Source organism: Thalassophryne amazonica, chromosome 8, assembly GCF_902500255.1.
Source record: "Thalassophryne amazonica chromosome 8, fThaAma1.1, whole genome shotgun sequence".
Classification (NCBI taxonomy): domain Eukaryota; kingdom Metazoa; phylum Chordata; class Actinopteri; order Batrachoidiformes; family Batrachoididae; genus Thalassophryne; species Thalassophryne amazonica.
Genome location: NC_047110.1, coordinates 69,731,282 through 69,751,520, shown reverse-complemented (window position 1 = coordinate 69,751,520; position 20,239 = coordinate 69,731,282). Strand labels below are relative to the sequence as shown.

The following is a 20,239-nucleotide window of genomic DNA, read 5'->3' as shown; positions in this document are numbered from 1 at the left end:
ACCTATTACATGTCAGCTCCACATAAAATATACATGCGTATTTGCCGCACAGGGTTGGTGCGGTGCATTTGTAGTGCTGTTGGTGGTGCAGATGCACGTGGACATGCCTTTGGAGGAGAGACTATCCTCTCCATCGCTCCTTCTCTCTCTCCAGCTGAACCTCCTATCTGCCCCATTTAGCCCATGGAGTGAACGGTAATCAACCGTTCTCAGGAGGGAGAAGAGAAAGAGATGCGTACTCAGTTGTCTTTGATGGTGCGTGGAGCAAGGAGCTGGAGGCTGACATTGGAACAAGCCGCTGAAAGGCGAGGAGGCAGAGAGAAGAGAGAGGAGGGGGTGGTGTTGTTGAGGCAGGTAGAGAGAGTGAGACAGAGAGAGAGAGACAGAGAGAGAGAGAGAGAGAGAGGCTAAATCAGGGAGGAGAGAGATGATAAAAGGGGCATTTGAGGTAGCTGACTCACCTGATTATTTATCAAGGAAACAAATAGAAAGGTTGCACATCAGAAGGAGCGCAGTGTCCCGCGGTGCACAAGCAACAACCGATATCATTCTGCTGCGTTCATCCTTCTGCATTTTTCCTTCCCAATTCCCACTGGCTGATAAAAAGCATAGCTTTAAAAACAGAATGTGGGAGTGGTGTAAGTTTGAAGGAGGAGGTGGCACAGTGAGGTGAGAACAGGAGAGACATAAGGAGACGTGTACTGTTAAAAAATTCACCTGTTCTCTTTGTCAGCATCGCAGGAGGCGGATGGCTGTAATCTGTGTGTGTTCTACAGACAGCTTCCTGTGTGTGTGTGTGTGTGTGCTGAATGAAGAAGCCAAGGCCTCTCTCTCAATATACATCATAAACACACAGTAGATGAATTATTGCACACCCACTTGTACGTGTGCACTTCATTTCCAGCTGGAGGATTCCACATTGTCAAATTATGTAAATAAACCACACATTTAACAGATTTATGACAAATCTTTGTTCATGATAACAAAAATGACTGCGTGAAGTGTTTGTGTTTCCACTGAGTCAGTCTGTCATACATTTTTATCACAACAAAGTGAGTAATGAGGAGAATAAAGAGCAAATTTCGACGAAGGATTAGCTGATTACTGAAACAGCACATTCCTGCAGTAATGACAATTAGATGACGTCAGATCAGCTGCAGACAGATCGATGTCCGATCGTTTGTCATCGCACGCAACTGAGAGCTCTTTGAGATTCTGACACGACACGTTCTCGTGATCAAATAAGCTGTTGGCACTTGGAAACTGAACAGTTGGCAGTGTGGGGGTTGCACCACAGGGGGCCCAGCACTTATCAGGTCCCTGCTCAATGCTGGAGTCAAAAATAGCCTGGAGACAGCTTTACATAGAATGAGAGGAGGGGCTTCTGATTAGTGTTAGGGTCTGGGTTAAGAAGAGATTTAGTTACAGTCGGCGTCATACTGTGTATTGATGGTATGTTAGAGCAGAGTCAGTACAATGATGTGTCAATGCCAGGGGTGCCGAAAAGGGGAGAATAAGGGGAAGGATTCTCGGGGCTCATGATTGACAGAGGCACAGAGAGGCCCCTAATATGATCACCATGCCCAGTCAACTGAATTGACTCCAGGTGGACTCCAAGTAAGCCGTAGAAACATCTCAAGGAGGAACATTGGAAACAGGATGTACCTGAGCTCAATTTTCAGCTTCATGGCAAAGGCTGTGAATACTTACAACCACAATTTTAATGAAGTTGGGACGTTGTGTAAAATGTAAATAAAAACAGAACACAATGATTTGCAAATCCTCTTCAACCTACGAGGTCTGTTAGAAAAGCATCCGACCTTTTTATTTTTTTCAAAAACCATATAGATTTGAATCACGTGTGATTGCATCAGCCAAGCTTGAACCTTCGTGCGCATGCGTGAGTTTTTTCAGGCCTGTCGGTTGCATCATTTGCCTGTGAGCAGGCTTTGTGTGAGCAGTGGTCCACCCTCTTGTTGGATTTTTATTGCGAATAAATGTCTGAATGATTTGGAGCTTTGCTGCATCAATTTTTTTCCAGAAACTGTGAGAGACCTCCAGGTGGACACCATTCGGAAAATTAATATGGCTTTCAGGGATGATTTTATGGGTATTATACAGATTAAGGAGTGTTACTGCCGCTTTAAGGACAGCCCACAACTGCTGAGAGCGCGGCGCGCTCCCAGCGCCGATCGACATGCTCAGATCCCGCTGAAACAACCAGATCATTTCCAACGTGAAGGCTTTGTTGATCCGGGACCTCGTCTGACTTTCACAAAAAGGCAGAAGTCGTGGACATCAGCACTTTTTCGGCACATTCCACTGTTACAGGAGTTTTTTTCATGGAAAGAAAAGCGGAGGGACGCGCCACAGAGCCGCTCATTACGCGGGACAAAACCACCTCGGTGTTGGTCTCACGGGACGGATTAACTGTGGATTTCAGACGGCTGTCGGTTGCTTTTCAGTTGTGTGATTATGTGATTATGATTGTGCATGAGCTGGACCTGCCCCAACATGTCCTGGAAGGCTTCATCACGGCGTTGCTTTGCGCCATGCAGCTCCACCACAACGTGTCTCAATGTGCTGAAAAAATGCTGTTGTCCACGTCTTTTCACAATTCCTGTGCTTGTCAGATGACATACCGGATCAAGACAGCGTCCAGTTTAGAAATGAACGGCACATTCCACTGTTACAGGAGTTTTTGTCATGGAAAGAGGAGCGGCTCCACTGCGTGTCGCGGTGGAGCTGCATGGCGCAAAGCAACACCGTGATGAAGCCTTCCAGGACATGTTGGGGCAGGTCCAGCTCATGCACAATCACAATCGGATAATCACACGACTGAAAAGCAACCGACAGCCGTCTGAAATCCACCTTTAAGCTGTCCTGTGAGACTAACACCAAGGTGGTTTTGTCCCGCGTAATGAACGGCTCAGTGGCGCGTCCCTCCGCTCCTCTTTCCATGACAAAAACTCCTGTAACAGTGGAACGTGCCATTCATTTCTAAACTGGACACTGTCTTGATCCGGTATGTCGTCTGACTAGCACAAGAATTGTGAAAAGACGTGGACATCAGCATTTTTTCGGCACATTGAGACAGACGTGCGGAGGAATTCCGCACGTCGCGGTGGAGCTGCATGGCATAAAGCAACGCCGTGTTGAAGCCTTCCAGGACATGTTGGGGCAGGTCCAGCTCGTGCACAATCACAATCGGATAATCACACGACTGAAAAGCAACCGGAATCCATCTGAAATCCACCTTTAAGCCATCCTGTGAGACCAACACTGAGGTGGTTTTGTCCCACGTAATGAACGGCTCCGTGGCGCGTCCCTCCGCTTTTCTTTCCATGAAAAAAACTCCTGTAACAGTGGAATGTGCCGAAAAAGTGCTGATGTCCACGACTTCTGCCTTTTTGTGAAAGTCAGACGAGGTCCCGGATCAACAAAGCCTTCACGTTGGAAATGATCTGGTTGTTTCAGCGGGGTCTGAGCATGTCGATTGGCGCTGGGAGCGCGCCGTGCTCTCAGCAGTTGTGGGCCGTCCTTAAAGCGGCAGTAACACTCCTTAATCTGTATAATCCCCATAAAATCGTCCCTGAAAGCCATATTAATTTTCCGAATGGTGTCCACCTGGAGGTCTCTCACAGTTTCTGGAAAAAAATTGATGCAGCAAAGCTCCAAATTGTTCAGACATTTATTCGCAATAAAAAAAAACGACGAGAGGGTGGACCAGTCCTCACACAAAGCCTGCTCACAGGTGAATGACGCAACCGACAGGCGTGAAAAAACTCACGCATGCACACGAAGGTTCAAGCTTGGCTGATGCAATCACATGTGATTCAAATCCATATGGTTTTTGAAAAAAATAAAAAGGTCGGATAGTTTTCTAACAGACCTCGTATATTCAATTGAATACACCACAAAGACAATATATTTAATGTTCAAACTGATAAACTGTATTGTTTTTGTGCAAATATTTGCTCATTTTGAAATGGATGCCTGCAACACGTTTCAAAAAAGCTGGGACAGTGGTATGTTTACCACTGTGTTACATCACCTTTCCTTCTAACAACACTCAATAAGTGTTTGGGAACTGAAGACACTAATTGTTGAAGCTTTGTAGGTGGAATTCTTTCCCATTCTTGATGATGCATGACTTCAGTTGTTCAACAGTTCGGGGTCTCCGTTGTTGTATGTTGCGCTTCATAATGCACCACACATTTTCATTGGGCGATAAGTCGGGACTGCAGACAGGCCAGTCTAGTACCCGCACTCTTTTACTACGCAGCCACACTGTTGTAACACGTGCAGAATGTGGCTTGGTATTAGCTTGCTGAAATAAGCAGGCAGCATGTGTTGCTCCAAATCCTGGCTGTACCTTTCAGCACTGATGATGCCATCACAGATGTATAAGTTGCCCATGCCATGGGCACTAACACACCCCCATACCATCACAGATGCTAGCTTTTTGAATTTTGCGCTGGTAACAATCTGGATGGTCTTCTTTCTCTTTTGTCTGGAGGACACAATGTCCATGATTTCCAAAAACAATTTGAAATGTTGACTCATCAGTCTCATCACTTTGCATCTGTCCATTTCAAATGAACTCAGGCCCATTTGAAATGTTGATGTATGGCTTTCGCTTTGGATGGTAGAGTTTTAACTTGCACTTGTAGATGTAGCAACAAACTGTGTTAACTGACAGTGGTTTACTGAAGTGTTCCTGATCCCACGCGGTAAGATCCTTTACACAATGATGTCGGTTTTTAATGCAGTGCCACCTGAGGGATTGTAGGTCACGGGCATTCAGTGTTGGTTTTCGGCCTTGCCGCTTACGTGTAGAAAATTCTCCAGATTCTCTGAATTTTCTGATTATATTATGGACTGTAGATGATGGAATCCCTAAATTCCTTGGAACTGAACATTGAGAAACATTGTTCTTAGTCTTTTGGACTATTTTTTCACACAGTTGTTCACAACGTGGTGATCCTCACCCCGTCTTTGCTTGTGAATGGCTGAGCCTTTTGGGGATGCTCCTTTTATACCCAATCATGACACTCACCTGTTTCCAAACAGGTGTTCTTTGAGCATTCATCAACTTTCCTAGTCTTTTGTTGCCATTTTTGCCAATTGATGCTGTTTTTATTTAGATTTTACACAACGTCCCAACTTCATTGGAACTGGGGTTGTACAATTACAATACTGACAAAATAATATGGGGGTGGCCCAGTAAGATTTCTTTTCATGGGGCCCAAAATCACTGTCAGCACCCCTGGTCAAGCCCCCACCTGAACCCCAAACCTAAACCACAACCATATCAATCCACTGACACACTCATATTCATCAGTCAAAACTAACTCTGTGATTGTGCTCACCAGCCCCAATAAACACTTGTCCCCATTGTACCCCTTTGCACTTATACAGTATTGGACACATTTGGACCCTTGTTCCGAGGCGCTGAACAGTCAGAAACACTGTAGTAATCATCATCATCATTATGCCTTTTTGTTAATCTCACAGCTTTCACTGAATGAATGCCAGACTGGAACTCATACACCATGCAGAGGGTTCTGGAGGTTTGTGAGACACTATGTTGCTAAATTTTGTGGTTTTGGAGTTCATACAATGACACATCACACTAACTGACAAATGTGCGATAAAGAATGACAAATTAGAAAATGGACTGGTGGACCAGCTCTTTCCCCTTGCATGAATATTGGAAGGGATGTGCCCAATCAGTCTGCATGTGTTTTGTGGACCTATGATTGGATACCCCAAGGTGCCTTGTGGGAGGTGCTAAGGGAGTGTGGGGTTCTGTGTGTACTGCAATATGTGATCCAGTCTCTACAAAACCAAAGATGGAGTCAAGTCTGCATGCTAGGCATTTCATCAAGTCTGTTCCCGATGGGTGTTTGACTCTACCGAGGTTGCCTTTTGTCACCAATTCTGTTGGTGATTGTTATGGACAGGATACAAGGCACAGTCAGGGATTGGAGGGTGTCCAATTTGGTGACCTAAAAATTACATCTCTGCTTTTAGCAGATAATGTGGTTCTGTTGGCTTCACCAGACAGCGACCTCCAATGTGAGCAGAGCGGGTGTGAGGCCGAGTGTGAAGCAACTGGGATTAAAATCAGCACCTCCAAATCTGAGACCATGGTCCTCTATTGGAAAAGGCTACATTGTCCCCTGTGGGTCAGGGGAGATTTATTATCCCAAGTGGAGAAGTTAAAGTAGCTCAGAGTCTTGTTCGTAGGTAGGGGTAAGAGTGAGTGTCAGATCAATAGATGAATTTGGTTGGTGTCTGATGTCCTGTGGAGACTGTACTGCAGCCTTGTGGTGAAGAAAAAGCTGAGCCAGAAGGTGTGGCTCTCAGTTTTCCTTCTAATTTATGCTCCTATCCTCACCTATGGTCATAAACGTAATTACCAAAAGAATGAGGTCACAGATGCAGGTGCCACCAATGTGGTTCCTCCATTGGCTATCTGGGCTTGCAGGGACAGGGTGAGAAGCTTAAATATCTGTGAGGGACTTGAAGCCAGCTGAGATGGTTTGGGCATCTGGTGAGGATGCCTCTGATCATCTCCCAAGGAAGGTCTTCCAGGCACATTGAATTGGGAGGAGGCACCGGGGAAGATGCTGGACACACTGGAGGTGATACGACAAGGGCGCCTTGGGGTATGATATTTCTCAGATGACTTGGGAATGTCCAGGGGTCTCCCAAGAGGAGTTAGAGGACTTGTCCAAGGATAGGGACATCTGGACTGAGCTGCTTAATCTGCTGCCACTTAATCTGGACCCTGAGAAGTGGCAGAAAAAGAATGAAGGAATGACGGAATATAATCAGAAAATACAGATGAATTTCAGCACTTAGATAATCCAGGTATTGTCTTTTTATATAGCCTATTTTATATCACCTCCCCATAAGATGCCATGCTTGCAGTTTGAAAACTTCTGGCTTCTTTGTGAATTCACTGCTGTGTTGTATCCATTCATCCATCACACATTCAAGTATAGTGACACAAATGTGTCAAATCTATTCCAACAGAGTGGAGAGCTACTGCAGACGTGCTACTGCCGACTAAAAACAGAACAAATTATGCATGTATGCACACTAAGTTGGTTCATGTGTGTGTGTGTGTGTGTGTGTGTGTGTTGGAGTGAGTGTTTGAGTGTTTGTCAAGCAGAGGAACATTATTCATAGTAACAGAGAGATGATCTGAGCTCTAGATTTTAGGGGTTAAGAACTGCGGCCCTTTAAACTCTATGCAGTTGCAGTAAAAAAGGTATCTTTTTATAGCTCCGACTGTCACTTTGAAACATTGGCGGAGTCTGACTGCCTGTCACTGTGGGTCTGTGTCACCAACAATATGCTCAGCCCAGGTCAGAAGACCTACTGTAGCATCTCCACGGAATTCACTGTCAGGCCGATTATGCAAGAACCTAAAACAGCAGCCTCAAGGGAGGAAAAAATTATTCATGACACATTTTTAAAAATCATGCTAATTCATGTATGTGTGTATGTTTCTCCCCGGTTTGGCACACGGGGTCCAGAGTGGAGAAGGTCGAAACAGCTGATCCGTGCAACAGCGTACATGTGATAATGTGCTGTTTTGTTCTTTTCTCCATAAACTGCTCCAGATAAGCACACTAGCGTGATGTGTAAAATATGAATGTAAATGCATAATTTATGAAGGAGAAATGAGAGAGGAATGAATTTAAAAATGAGGAAGAGCTGGAATCACCATCTGTCTTGATAGATTTTGGAACGTTATGTACGGTGCATGCACACAGACACACACTAACAGAAAGGTATGGTGAAGCTTGCATGATAAAGTATCTATGCAGACACCGGCGTCAAAATGTAAAATAAGGGGGGAGGTGATGGTCTAGTGGTTAAGTGTTGGGCTTGAAACCAGAGGATCCTCAGTTCAAATCCCAGCCTGATCGGAAAATCACTAAGGGCTCTTGTGCAAGGTCCTTAATCCCCTTGTTGCTCCCGGTGTGTAGTGAGCGCCTTGTATTGCAGCACCCTCACATTGGGGTGAATGTGAGGCATTATTATAAAGCACTTTGAGCATCTGATGCAGATGGAAAAGCGCTATATAAATGCAGTCTATTTACCATTCATTTTATTTACCTTTCTGGAATGTAGGACTAATCCATAGTTTTGAAGAAAGTAATGTCACACTGTTTTGTTTCTTTTCTGTCTGATCTTGATACCAACCTCACTTGTTCATCCTGCAGGAGTGAGACGGTGCTGCATCAGTTCTGTTGCCCCGCCCCTGAACACACAGAGGCCGACACCACCGGATCATCCGGGTAAGACTGACTCAATCAATCAATCACAAGTTGCTTCCTTGTTCTTGCCTCTACTGTCTTATTTTTGTCCTGCAATGTGCATGCACATTCCTGATTTTTAATGATGCGCACACAGTGTTGCATGAGAGAAATCAGTGTTATGTAATAAACCTATACCTCCTAAAGCCACAAGGGTAATAACTCAAATACAAAGGCAGAGAGAGGAGAGAGATTCCCACTATTAAATCTCCCACGGCAACCCAGCAATGATGCAAGGGCTACCACTGCCATAGTAACCACAGAATAAAAAGTGTTGACTTTCAGAACCGAGCTCTACTGTAGATAATTTTTCCACCTGTTTGCGTGTGGGCGGGCCATCTGTTTGCTTTTTATTTATTATGTACTGAGTTATTTTTCCATGAGTTCCACGTGGGGGCGTGTGAAAACATGATGCTCGACTCAGGAATGTTTGAATAAGTCGAGATCAGGTTCAGCTGCATTTTCAGGTTTGAATATCTGATTTGAGATAGATGTCAGCTGGTTGCTACTTTATCGACCCCCTCCATTATTTTGGTGGTATTTTGTAATCCTGTGTATTTCTCTAACTACCAGGGTCATCGCTACTACGGTAAATCTGTTTCTACATTACCCATCTGTCTGCTCAAACATCTGTCATCCCATATTACTTATTTTTGTATACATGCAGTCATTTCTTTTTAAAATCAAGACTGTTTTTATTGATCTGTCAGAAGTGCTCTTACTCGGTCATATCATCTTTTTATTATTGTTACTTCTGCGTATCATTTTAATTTCCTCTACTCAGGAGCTCATGTGATCACTGGCATGTGGTTGTCTGTTCTCAAGATCCCTGAAAACATTTTCATGCAGTTACCACAAAGCATGTTATGGTCTGCAGCAAAAATGGCTCAACTGCAAAAGGCAGTGATGCAAAAGGGTAAAACTTTTTATTTACAAGGTGCAGACTGGAATGGTGAAGGATATTGCTGAGCTGAGTGGAGATGATTTCCTGATATTTGGGCACTTAGGAAAATTTTATGTATATTCATTCATTCATTCATTCATTCATTCTCTGTACCTGCTGTTAAAGGTATTTTCATATGCAGTACTGTACAAAAGTGTATAAATGTAACTGTTGTTTTTATTCACTATTATGACACTGAAATTTAAAAAAATGTTAATTGAATGTTACTTGAAGAAAATCAGAAATTACAGAGAAATTTGCCCACTTCATCAGAAAAGTAATATATTAAATTAAACAGCATGCTTCCACATGAAACAAAACCCGATTACCAATGCACGATTCCACGAAGACAACAGTGTCGGGCTTTGTAATACGAAATGGCTGGACACAAGTGCTAGGCTCAGACTCAGAGAGGAATTGTTCAAAAGGTTTTACTGGTTAAACATGTAGGGTTTGGTACACAAAAAGACAGTCCAGAAAAAAAGCAACAGTAACAAGTTCATCAGGCAGAGACATGGTCCAAAAAACAAGGCTGGAAGTGAAGGCAAGGAGCACAACAATCTGGCAAGGAACCGGTGGACAAGGTGAGGTTTAAATACAAGATGTTGATGAGCAGAAAATGAGGAACAGGTGTGACGGAAAGATCCAGGGTGTGGGAGTGGAAAGACAGAGGGACACACCCACTGCCGAGCACCAAGTGACAGACAAGAGAAACAGAGACAGAAAACCCCAAGCAGAAAAAGACAGACAAGAAAATCACAACACAGAACATGATCACAACCAAACACAAATGCATAACATTAAAACAGCAACCCACAAGCCTGACAAACAGCTAATAATAATTAGTGAACAATGGACTGATCAAAATGATGTTCTTGTGAAACAGCGGGTTCATTAACAAAATAATCCAAAGGGTAGCCACACGAGATATTTAAATTGCAAATCATGGCATTTTGAACCTGTTTTGTTATTTTTGTAGCATGTATGCGTTATGATTTTTGTTGTAGTGTACCTAACACTTTTGCATAATAGTGTATTTTATAAATTTACATTGTTATCTTTCCAGCTGCCCCATCATTTGTTAACACTGGATTATATACAGTTGTTTAGTTGCAACATTTCTGTCATTGCATTTTTGTTTTTGTTTTATATAGCTAATGTGGTCATAACAGATGACCAAACACTGAATCTGGTTTACATGAAGTAAGAAAACACCTGAGGGATTTTTTCCCCCTTACAATTGTCGCCCTTGTGCTTGCTCATGGGATGGGTAAAGTTTAAAGTTTTAAACTTTACTCGTGTAGTGCCTAGAGGTGACTTACTGTATGCGATGATTTGATGCTGTATAAATAAATTGAGTATGTATAATATATATTCTTAAAATGTTTCCGCTGCAGCACATCTGATCCTGTCAGACTTCAGAAGTGAAGCAGAGTATGTCTCCATGAATAATTGGCTTGGAGACTGCTTGGCATCACCAGGAACATTTGTGCCAAATCCCAGTCTAGATTTGTATTGGATCTTCTGTGGTGACCCAAGCAACTAGGGTGCAGCTGAAGGCAAAAAACAAACAAACAGACAACAACCAAACAACAACAACAACAACAAAAAACCCTCAGAATGTTTCTGGCACCTCTCCACTAAACTTGGTAGAATACTGCTCCCAAATTTTGATACGCAGTTACCTTTCATTTTGACAAACACCAAACAAACAAGCAAAAAGCAGAACATTAGGAAAGTGTTAAACATCTTTAAAAAATTGTGATGTTGTGATGGATTGTGATTAAAAAGTGAATAATCTGATTTAATTGGTGGAGATTGAGGCACAATCTTGCATAAATGTAGGTGTAAGTGGACAAACAGGTACAATATGCAATAATTGAGACCTATTGTTTTCTGAGCAGAAGCAAGTTTCTGCACCTCTTCTACAACACGAAACCCATGAAAATCCATGTCACGCTGTACAACAGAAGACAGTTTTGAAATGTTAACAGACATTTAAACTTCTTGGAAACGTGGGGAAATATGGTTAAAAGGATGTAATATTTGGCACCTGCTGGAAGAAGAACAGCCAACCAACCAACCAAAAAAAAAAAAAAAAAAAAGTATAATTGCAGTTCTACATAATTGGGTGTAATTGGCAGTAATTGTTTATGATCATTTGTGATCTGATATAAAATTGTAAGGACTAATAACAACTGCAGTTACATATGTAATATAGTTTGGGCACATATACTACACCCTTCACAAAATTGTGGTCCTTCAGAAATGCTTTGTTTGAATTGCAACTCGATCTGAATCTTATGCTCCTTTATTTTAGAACTACATGTCCTCACTATTCATGACATTAGTCTTTTTCAAATCTGTGTTTTTATTTATAAGATATATTCAAGGGTCAAGTACATTCCTGAGCATTTTATGTTACTTTAAAGTAAATTCTGAGGTTCATTGTTATGCAACTCAACAATCCGCAGATTTTCACCCTCCTCAATTTCAAACCAGTCGAGCACAATGTTCACACAATGATATATGGGACAAGATCTCCCATCTGGAAACTAAATGTTACATTACAAAATGTTTTAATAGATGTTTTTAGCATTTAATGGCTGTTTCATGACTGGTTTTCTGTGCTTTTGTCGTTGGTTGCATGTATTTCTTTTATAGTTTTTATAGTTTTATAGTTATTATTATATTTCTGTTGTGACTAAAGCTTCATCATGATTTTCACGATGCCGATGTGCATTATTTTCCTTGTTATTATCATTGCTATTGTGTTTAAATCTAATGTAATGTTTTATTTTGAGGTGAAGGGTTCATATAGGCCTGTTGGGCTTTCTGCCTCTCCCTCCACTGTGTTCTTTGTCATTCTCTGTATTTACAATATCTTTTAAAATGTGCAAAATAAATATAAAAAAATATTTGTTGAGTTTTGGCTATTATTTAAAATATAATCAGGCTCCTCAATTTTGAAATTAGGAGAGAAATCAGTAATGGGAAACAGGCTTAAGAAATTCAGTCTTGGTCAGGAGCCAAATGAAGAAATCACATTTACATAAGTATTCACAGCCTTTGTCATGAAGCTGAAAATTGAGCTCAGGTGCATCTTGTTTCCACTGATCATCCTTGAGATGTTTCTACAGCTTACTTGGAGTCCACCTGGAGTAAATTCAGTTGATTGGACATCATTTGGAAAGGCACACACCTGTCTACATATAATGTCCCACAGTTGAGAGTGCATGTCAGAGCACAAACCAAGCATGAAGTCAAAGGAATTGTCTGTGGACCTCAGAGACAGGATTGTCTCTGATCTGGGGAAGGGTACACAAACATTTTTGCTGCTTTGAAGGTCCCAATGAGCACTCCTTAGTAAAAGGCACATGGCAGCCCGCCTGGAGTTTGCCAAAAGGCACCTGAAGGACTCTCAGACCATGAGAAACAAAATTCTCTGGTCTGATGAGACAAAGATTGAACTCTTTGGTGTGAATGCCAGGCATCATGTTTGGAGGAAACCAGGCACCATCCCTACAGAGAATCATGGTGGCAGCATCATGCTGTGGGGATGTTTTTCAGCGGCAGGTTGAGGGAAAGATGAATGCAGCAATGTACAGAGACATCCTGGATGAAAACCTGCTCCTGAGTGCTCTTGACCTCAGAATGAGGTAGATGTCCATTGGGTTCTATGATATGTGACATGTTACCCTGTAATATGATAACTAAGCATGACAGATGGACATTTCAAAGTAATCCAAATGTATATGCGTACATACATGTGGATTACATGTATGTATGCATATACATTTGGATTACTTTGAAATGTAATCCAAAAGTAATCCAAATGTATATGCATACATACATGTAATCCACATGTATTCTTTCAAAGTAATCCAACCTTGATAACAGACTATACTATACCTTTTTTGGAATTGTTATGATCAGACAAATAATATGATATACCTTTCAATATGATTCAAACATTTTAAAATTTTGACCCCTGTGTAATTCTTCATTGACCCCTGTAGGTTATGAGAGGTCAGCTCCAGGATACCTCAACATCTGAAAATAAGCATTACTTCATTTAGAGTATGTATTCCAAATTTGGTGCTTTAGTCACAAAATGAACAATTGTTATGGCAATTTTAGTTAAGTTGCACCATTATAATATAAAATGTGGAAAAAGTGAGGTGCTGTGAATACTTTTCTGGACGCACTGTATAACCATATGGGGCATTTTTCAACATTTAGATGCTGTTCTCAATAGTTTCAGCTGCTCTTATCAAACTCGGTGGAACGACCAATTATGTCAAGAGAAAAGACCACTTTAAAGTTTGTTGTCGGGTCACATCCAGATGTGGATTCTGATCAGAAAACAACTGGTCTAAAAAGAGGAAGGTCACCAAAAACTTAATTATTTGATTCACGTTGGAGCAGTTCACAAGAAGCTGATGCTATCAGGGCTGTCCAGACCTCCAGGAAACGTGTTTCCATTGACCTTCTCTGGCTGCTGGAGTCCTCAACTCTGATCCCACTGCTTGTTGTCCTGGATCATGTGCAGAAAAATGTGCCACATGGCCAAAATGTCATAACTGACGTTCTCACATGATGTAAATGACACTCCTCGAGTCTCCTTAAATAACCACTCATTTGAACCAAAGTCATTCCAGCAGTACCCGAGGCTCTTCCGATGAGACCGAATATCAAGGTAGCAGTCAGTAGAAATGTGCTTGATCATTTTTACTTTTATAAAAATCAACTTATTTTTTTCAAGTGCCTCTAAAATTGTTAAATTTACTTACAAGCTGAATCAATTTAGCAGTTTTACACAAGTTGGTTTTGAAGGGAAAAAAATGTGTGGACAATCTCTCTGCATGATCCCTTGCGTGACTATTCCAACAACTGTCAGTGAAATCCACTGATGCCATCCCTTCCCCGGGCCCGGGGCTAAACATCGGGTGAATTAACACCCCCAGAAAAACCAGCTGACTAAGGAGATGAGGAATAACAATAGCTATTTACTGTCATCACAGCAAGTTTTGTGTGCCTGCTTTCACCACCGTGATTAGCGTCCCACTGAATCCATTGGAGTACGCAGTCGCCCCTGGAGATGTAACGAGATCCACCTTCATCCTAACTTCTTCTCCTCCACCTGGTGTGGCTTATCTGACTGTACAAGGGTCTCAATGAGACTTTGAGCCATGTGACTGACAGATGTTAATTCATCTTCTGCTCTGACATCACACGCATGTGTTCATTGCCAGTGCATGTCAGCAGGGATTGTATAGTATTCGTATCATCAGGGATGTCCGGATGCATTACTAGCTAACTTGCTTTTAATCCTCTAATGTATTCTAATGTACTTTAATGTATTCTGATGCAGCAGTGGGGCATGGCGGTGTTTTAATAGGATTTTTGTGACAGCTTCCAGTGTGCAACTGGAAGTGTCCAGTGTCCAACATACTCTCCGTATAGCTTTCTGCTTCCGCTCTAATTTCCACGCCTGTAATCTGGTTCCATCTTCTCGCTATTTGTCTAAACGTCTGTCAAACGTGCACAGGCAGTTAGAAATGAGGCCAGCATCTCTGGTCCTGTCTTTGACTTTTGGCTCAGCAGGCAAACCATTTGCATTTATAGCAATCAAAGAAAAGAGAGAGGAACATTAGCGATGCACTCATCATTTAAACATGCGCAGGCTTTTATTCTCCGTGTTTAGCCACGGCCGCCCTTTTTTCTGTAATAATAGAGTAAGCATTATCTTGACGGAAGAAACATTGCACAAGCACACACATTCTTGCACAAACACAACTGGACACTGTTATAAAGCCTCTTAGGATTTAATCATACCACTGTGCTTTTGTAAATCCAGGTTGTCCACAGTTTAGTTTAGTTTTTTTTTTTTTTGTTCTTGAACCACCAGAATTGCTAGAATCATTAAAATTTTAATACATAAAAATATTAAAGTTTCAACAACAGGAAGTGCTTGAACAGAAATGGTACAGTTGAGCACGACTATTTTCATTACCAAGGGGGAAAGGGTTTTTCCTTGATAATGTTAAAAATAAAATTATACTCTAATTTCAAAGTTTGAACAAATCTTTACATTGAGCAATAACGTGTGTGTGCTAATGCATGTAAATGTATTGCACTTTTAAATGTGATGCAGATGCTCAAAGCGCTTTACAGCGATGCTTCACATTCACCCATTCTCTCTTCTCTCTCTCTCTTTCTCTCGCTCACACACACACACACACACACACACACACACACACACACACACACACACACACACACACACACACACACACACACACACACACACACACACACACACACACACACACACTGATGTCAGCATGCCACCTTGCAAAGTGGTCAACTGCAAACCAGGTGCAACTTGAAGATGAAGGGCCTTGCTCACTGTGATTTTTCCAACTGATTTCCCCGTCTGATTAGAAAATCACCAACCAGAAGCAAAAAAAAAAAAAAAAAAAAAATCAATTGGCACATTTCTAAACATTTGTTTTGAAACAGCTGTTGACATAATGACACCCTGTTTAGCATAATCAGTGATCTTTTCCTTTTGATGTTGACTCTGGAACAATGTTCCAAAACATGGGTGGTGCACAAGTTTCAAAATTTTCAGAAATAATGTTTTGAGATAAAAATTGGCAATTTGTAGAACAGATGAAAAGTTTTGAAGTCACCCCCAACTGCACATCCTACACATTCTTTAGGGCCCCTTCACACATAGTGCAAATTTGGTCGATTTGCACATGAAAGTGCACATGAAGCAGGAATCGTATGCAAAACGTGTAAAACCGTAGCTGCCTCGTACACCTGTTGCTACAACTATTTGCGGACACCAGCGGCTGAAAGACAGAGTGTGCGCTGTGCAAGCCCATCGATCCCTCTCACGGCAGGTGTCGGCCAAATTCCAGGTGACACACACCAACATCTAACACTGCTCACATGGCACTTCCACAAGTGTGGCTTTGCAAACAGACATGGTGACACGTTGGTGTGTGCGCTGAATTGACAGGAGGTGTGGCCACCAACAGAAGCAGCTGTGGGGAGCTGTCGATCTGAACGTCCCGACTGGGGCATCCAGAACATCACGCCCTGCTGCGCGCCGTCCACAAGACACACGTGTTGGGCAGGACATGCGCATGGGGCCGGCTGCCCATGCCGACAGCAGATGTGGACATAAGCGTGCACTGCTTCTCATTCATGTCATTTCATAACTGTATGTCTGTGACCATGGGTCATCTACAGAGGAATAGATGGATCATATTTGTCTTGTCCACTTGATAAAAGGGATTCAATACAATGCAGTGGTTTTATAGGGTGGGTGGTTTTATTTTTTATTTTATTAATACGTCTATGTCCTTCCTGATATCAGGCAGGTTCCCACACCTTTCACAGGAGAGCAATGGTGGCTTAGTGGTAAAGTTTCTGACTGGCAATCAGAGCTTTTGGAATGTGCGGGTTCGATTTCCGTGGGTGGCATGTAATTTTTATTTATTTTTTTTTATTTTCACAGCAGTTGTGGAAAAACTGCTGTGAAAAGCTGTTGTGTTCCTGCATGCACAAACCGTCGCACTGGGGTTGTGCACGCCTGCCTGATGTGCGATGTTTGCATGGTTCGCTCATATGAGCTGTTACGATGTGAGTCGCCCTGAGTTGTACATATGTGTGAAGGAGCCCTAAATTATTGTTTTACCTTCCTGTTCTGTTGTATATTTCATTCCACACTTACCCATGTTGTGGGCATCCCGTCTGTCCTTGTGGTGGCTAAGTTAAGTTGTTAGCCAACACTTACATGAAGACAAGTACCAATGGGTGAAGTATGGTGATTGACACACTATGTGCCCAGCGTTCAGAATGCAGTGGACAAACTACATTTAAATTCATTCATGGCTATGCACAATGTCCCATTGGTCACTCAGCATCTACTAGCTGTCCACCAGGTGGCAGGCACACTCCAAGAAATGAAATGCCATGTTAACTTCATCTAGTTATGTTGACCTGTCCCAAATAATTTGGTTTGTTTAAATGGGAAACAGATTATAAAAATGAAGTTGACTGTATACTGTATATCATCTTCATAGTTGAGTGTCACAGAGAAGAATGTTCTTTTAAAAAACAGAGAGAAAGAAAGAAATTTCAGGTGCAGTTTACCAGAAGGCACATGGGAACTTAAAGCTAGATTTGATCTCTTTGCCTTTAATGATAATGATGATATGATAACAAAAAAAAAAAACTTTGTTCCACACATTTGACTTAAAGCTAAAGGTCTACACTACAAGCACATTTTGATAGTTTCAGTTCAACTCCATTGTGGTGATGTATTCAGGCAAATGTCTATAAAAACCCCCAAAACAACATGTATCCAAATACTTATGGACCTGACTGTAAACCACAGGACACTGTATTTTAACAAGGTAGGGTGTCATCATGGCTCAATTCCTTCAATATCAGACAGATCTAGGACTCTACTGCTGAGATAAAACTGCCTTCAACATCTATCTGTGGTGTTCGGTCTGATCCAAAAATCACAAATTCTCACAATATGCCAAACTACATGAAAGGATCTGGCTTCAGTGATTAGTCTGGATCTCCAGTACAGAAACACATGCTTCCATAGGTGTCATTCAACAAGCTACTGTGATGTTAGCAAGCTTTGAAGAAATAGGGGCTTATATGTCTCCCACAGAATTTTCCTGCTGCTGTCATGTAAAATATCTTTGGACAGGATCGAGGATTGTGAAATGATGTCACACTGTGGAGGCAGCTGAGCACAGAACACAAGGTGTCATACCAGAAATACTTTGAAATGAAATGTCTACTGTCTGCTTTGTTGATATCTACTTGTAACAAGTAAAATTAGACTTTTATTTCTTTTGGGCTTACAGCGAGTAAAATAAGTATTGAACCGTCACCATTTTTCGCAGTAAATATATTTCTAGAAGTGCTATTGACATGAAATTTTCACCAGGTGACAGTAACAACCCAGGTAATCTACACATGCAAATAAACCACAACAAATATATAAATGTAAACAAATAAGTACAGAAATTAAGTTATGTGTAATAAAATGGAACGACACAGGGAAACACTATTGAACATGCTTACTAAAAATTACATCGTACAAAAGTCTGTGTTGGTAATAACAGCTTAAAGATGCCTCTTGTATGGAGAAACTAGTCACATGCATTGTTCAGGTGTGATTTTGGGCCATTCTTCCACACAGTCTTCAAATCTTGAAGGTTCTGTGGACCACTTTTATGAACTCTGATCTTTAGTTCTTTCCATAGGTTTTCTATTGGATTCATGTCAGATGATTGGCTGGTTCATTCTAGCACCCAGTAAAATCACCAGTGTTAAATTAACACTATCAGTGTTAGTTTTACACAGGTGAATTTACTGTGCAGCTTTATTTTCAGTCTCTGAAGCCAACTGAGAGTTTCCTCTGCTGTGTGTTTGTGACCATTGTCTTAGTAAAATGTCCACCCTTATTTCATCTTCATCATCCTGGTAGATGGCAGCAGATTTTTTTTTTTTTTTAATCAAGAATGTCTTGGTACATTTTTCCATTTCCAGTGCCGTATGCTGAAAAACAGTCCCACACCATGATGTTCTCATATCCAAACTTCACTGCTGGTATGGTATTTTTGTCATGATGTGCAGTGCCATTTGACCTCCAAACATGTGTATTATGGCATCCAAAGAGTTCAGTTTTGGTCTCATCTGACCGGACTATATTCGCTCAGTATTTCACAGGCTTGTCTAAATCATGTACAACAAAATTTAAATGAGCTTCAACATGATTTTTCTTCAGCAATGGAGTCTTGCATGGTGAGCAATGCATACAGGCCATGGTGGTTGAGTACTTTACTTATTCTTTTCTTTGAAACAATTGTTCAGTTACTGTCTATAAGTGGTCCTTGTCTCTTGGACAACTTCTCTGATAATTCTTTTCATTCCTCTGTCAGAAATCCTGTGAGGAGCACCTGGTTGTTCATGGTGAAATGATGTTCTTTCCACTTCCAGATTATGGCCCCAACAGGACTCACAGGAACATTCAGAAGTTTACAAATCCTTCTGTCACCAGTGCCATCAGTATGTTTTGCAACAATAAGGTTGTAAAGATCTTGAGAAAGCTCTTTGTTTTTACCCATCATGAGATGTTTCTTGTGTGACACTTTGGTAATGAGTCACCTTTTTATATATTAATTTGCACTAACAAGGGGCAGGATTGCTTTCTAATTACTGAGAGATTTCAACTGGTGTCTTGGCTTTTGATGTCCTTTTGCACCTCCCTTTCTTCAGGTATTCAGTACTTTTTCACTGTGTGACTCCATTTTATCACACATAATTTATGGACATCTACGCTTAGATTTCTCTCTGTGTTTTTGGGTTGTTACTGACATCTGGTAAAAATTCATGTCAGACCTTTCATGTCAAGCACCTTACATTTACTGAGAAAAATAGTGATGTGTTCAATACTTATTTTACCTGCTGTATTATCAAGAACTATTCTCTCTTCTCTTGCCATCTTAAATCTAATATTTTGTAAAATGGTCATTATACTGCCCACAAAAAAATATTTGAAGATAAATCTGAATCACACTTTTCCATCTACCTGCCTGTCTCTCCATAAGCCTTGTAAGCACAACTAATCCAACACCTGTTAGTGGAGTTCAATGAAACATTACACAGTGGTGACACATTACATGAAGATGTACATGAAGCAGAATAATTCCAGTCTGATGCCTTCAAAGAAAGATAATTGGAATTTTGTGCTTTACTGATGCATCATGTGATATTGACGTTGTAAGTGCAACTCCTTCTAAACCACTTTATGGATTTGTTTCTTTAAAAGTTCTTATTGTTAAATTTCATAATTATAATCATAAAGAACATCATTTCCATTTCCACTCCACAACAAAGACCTCTATCCCCTGCT

The 20,239-nt window shown here is 41.3% G+C and overlaps 1 protein-coding gene across 1 annotated transcript in view; it reads left to right on the top strand.

The window, feature by feature from the left end:
- iqsec3b (IQ motif and Sec7 domain ArfGEF 3b) overlaps window positions 1-20,239 on the top strand; it is a 126,894-nt gene that overhangs the window by 14,165 nt on the left and 92,490 nt on the right. The window contains 1 exon segment of the mRNA XM_034176577.1: window positions 8,244-8,318. Coding sequence (XP_034032468.1) covers window positions 8,244-8,318 — 75 coding nt within the window.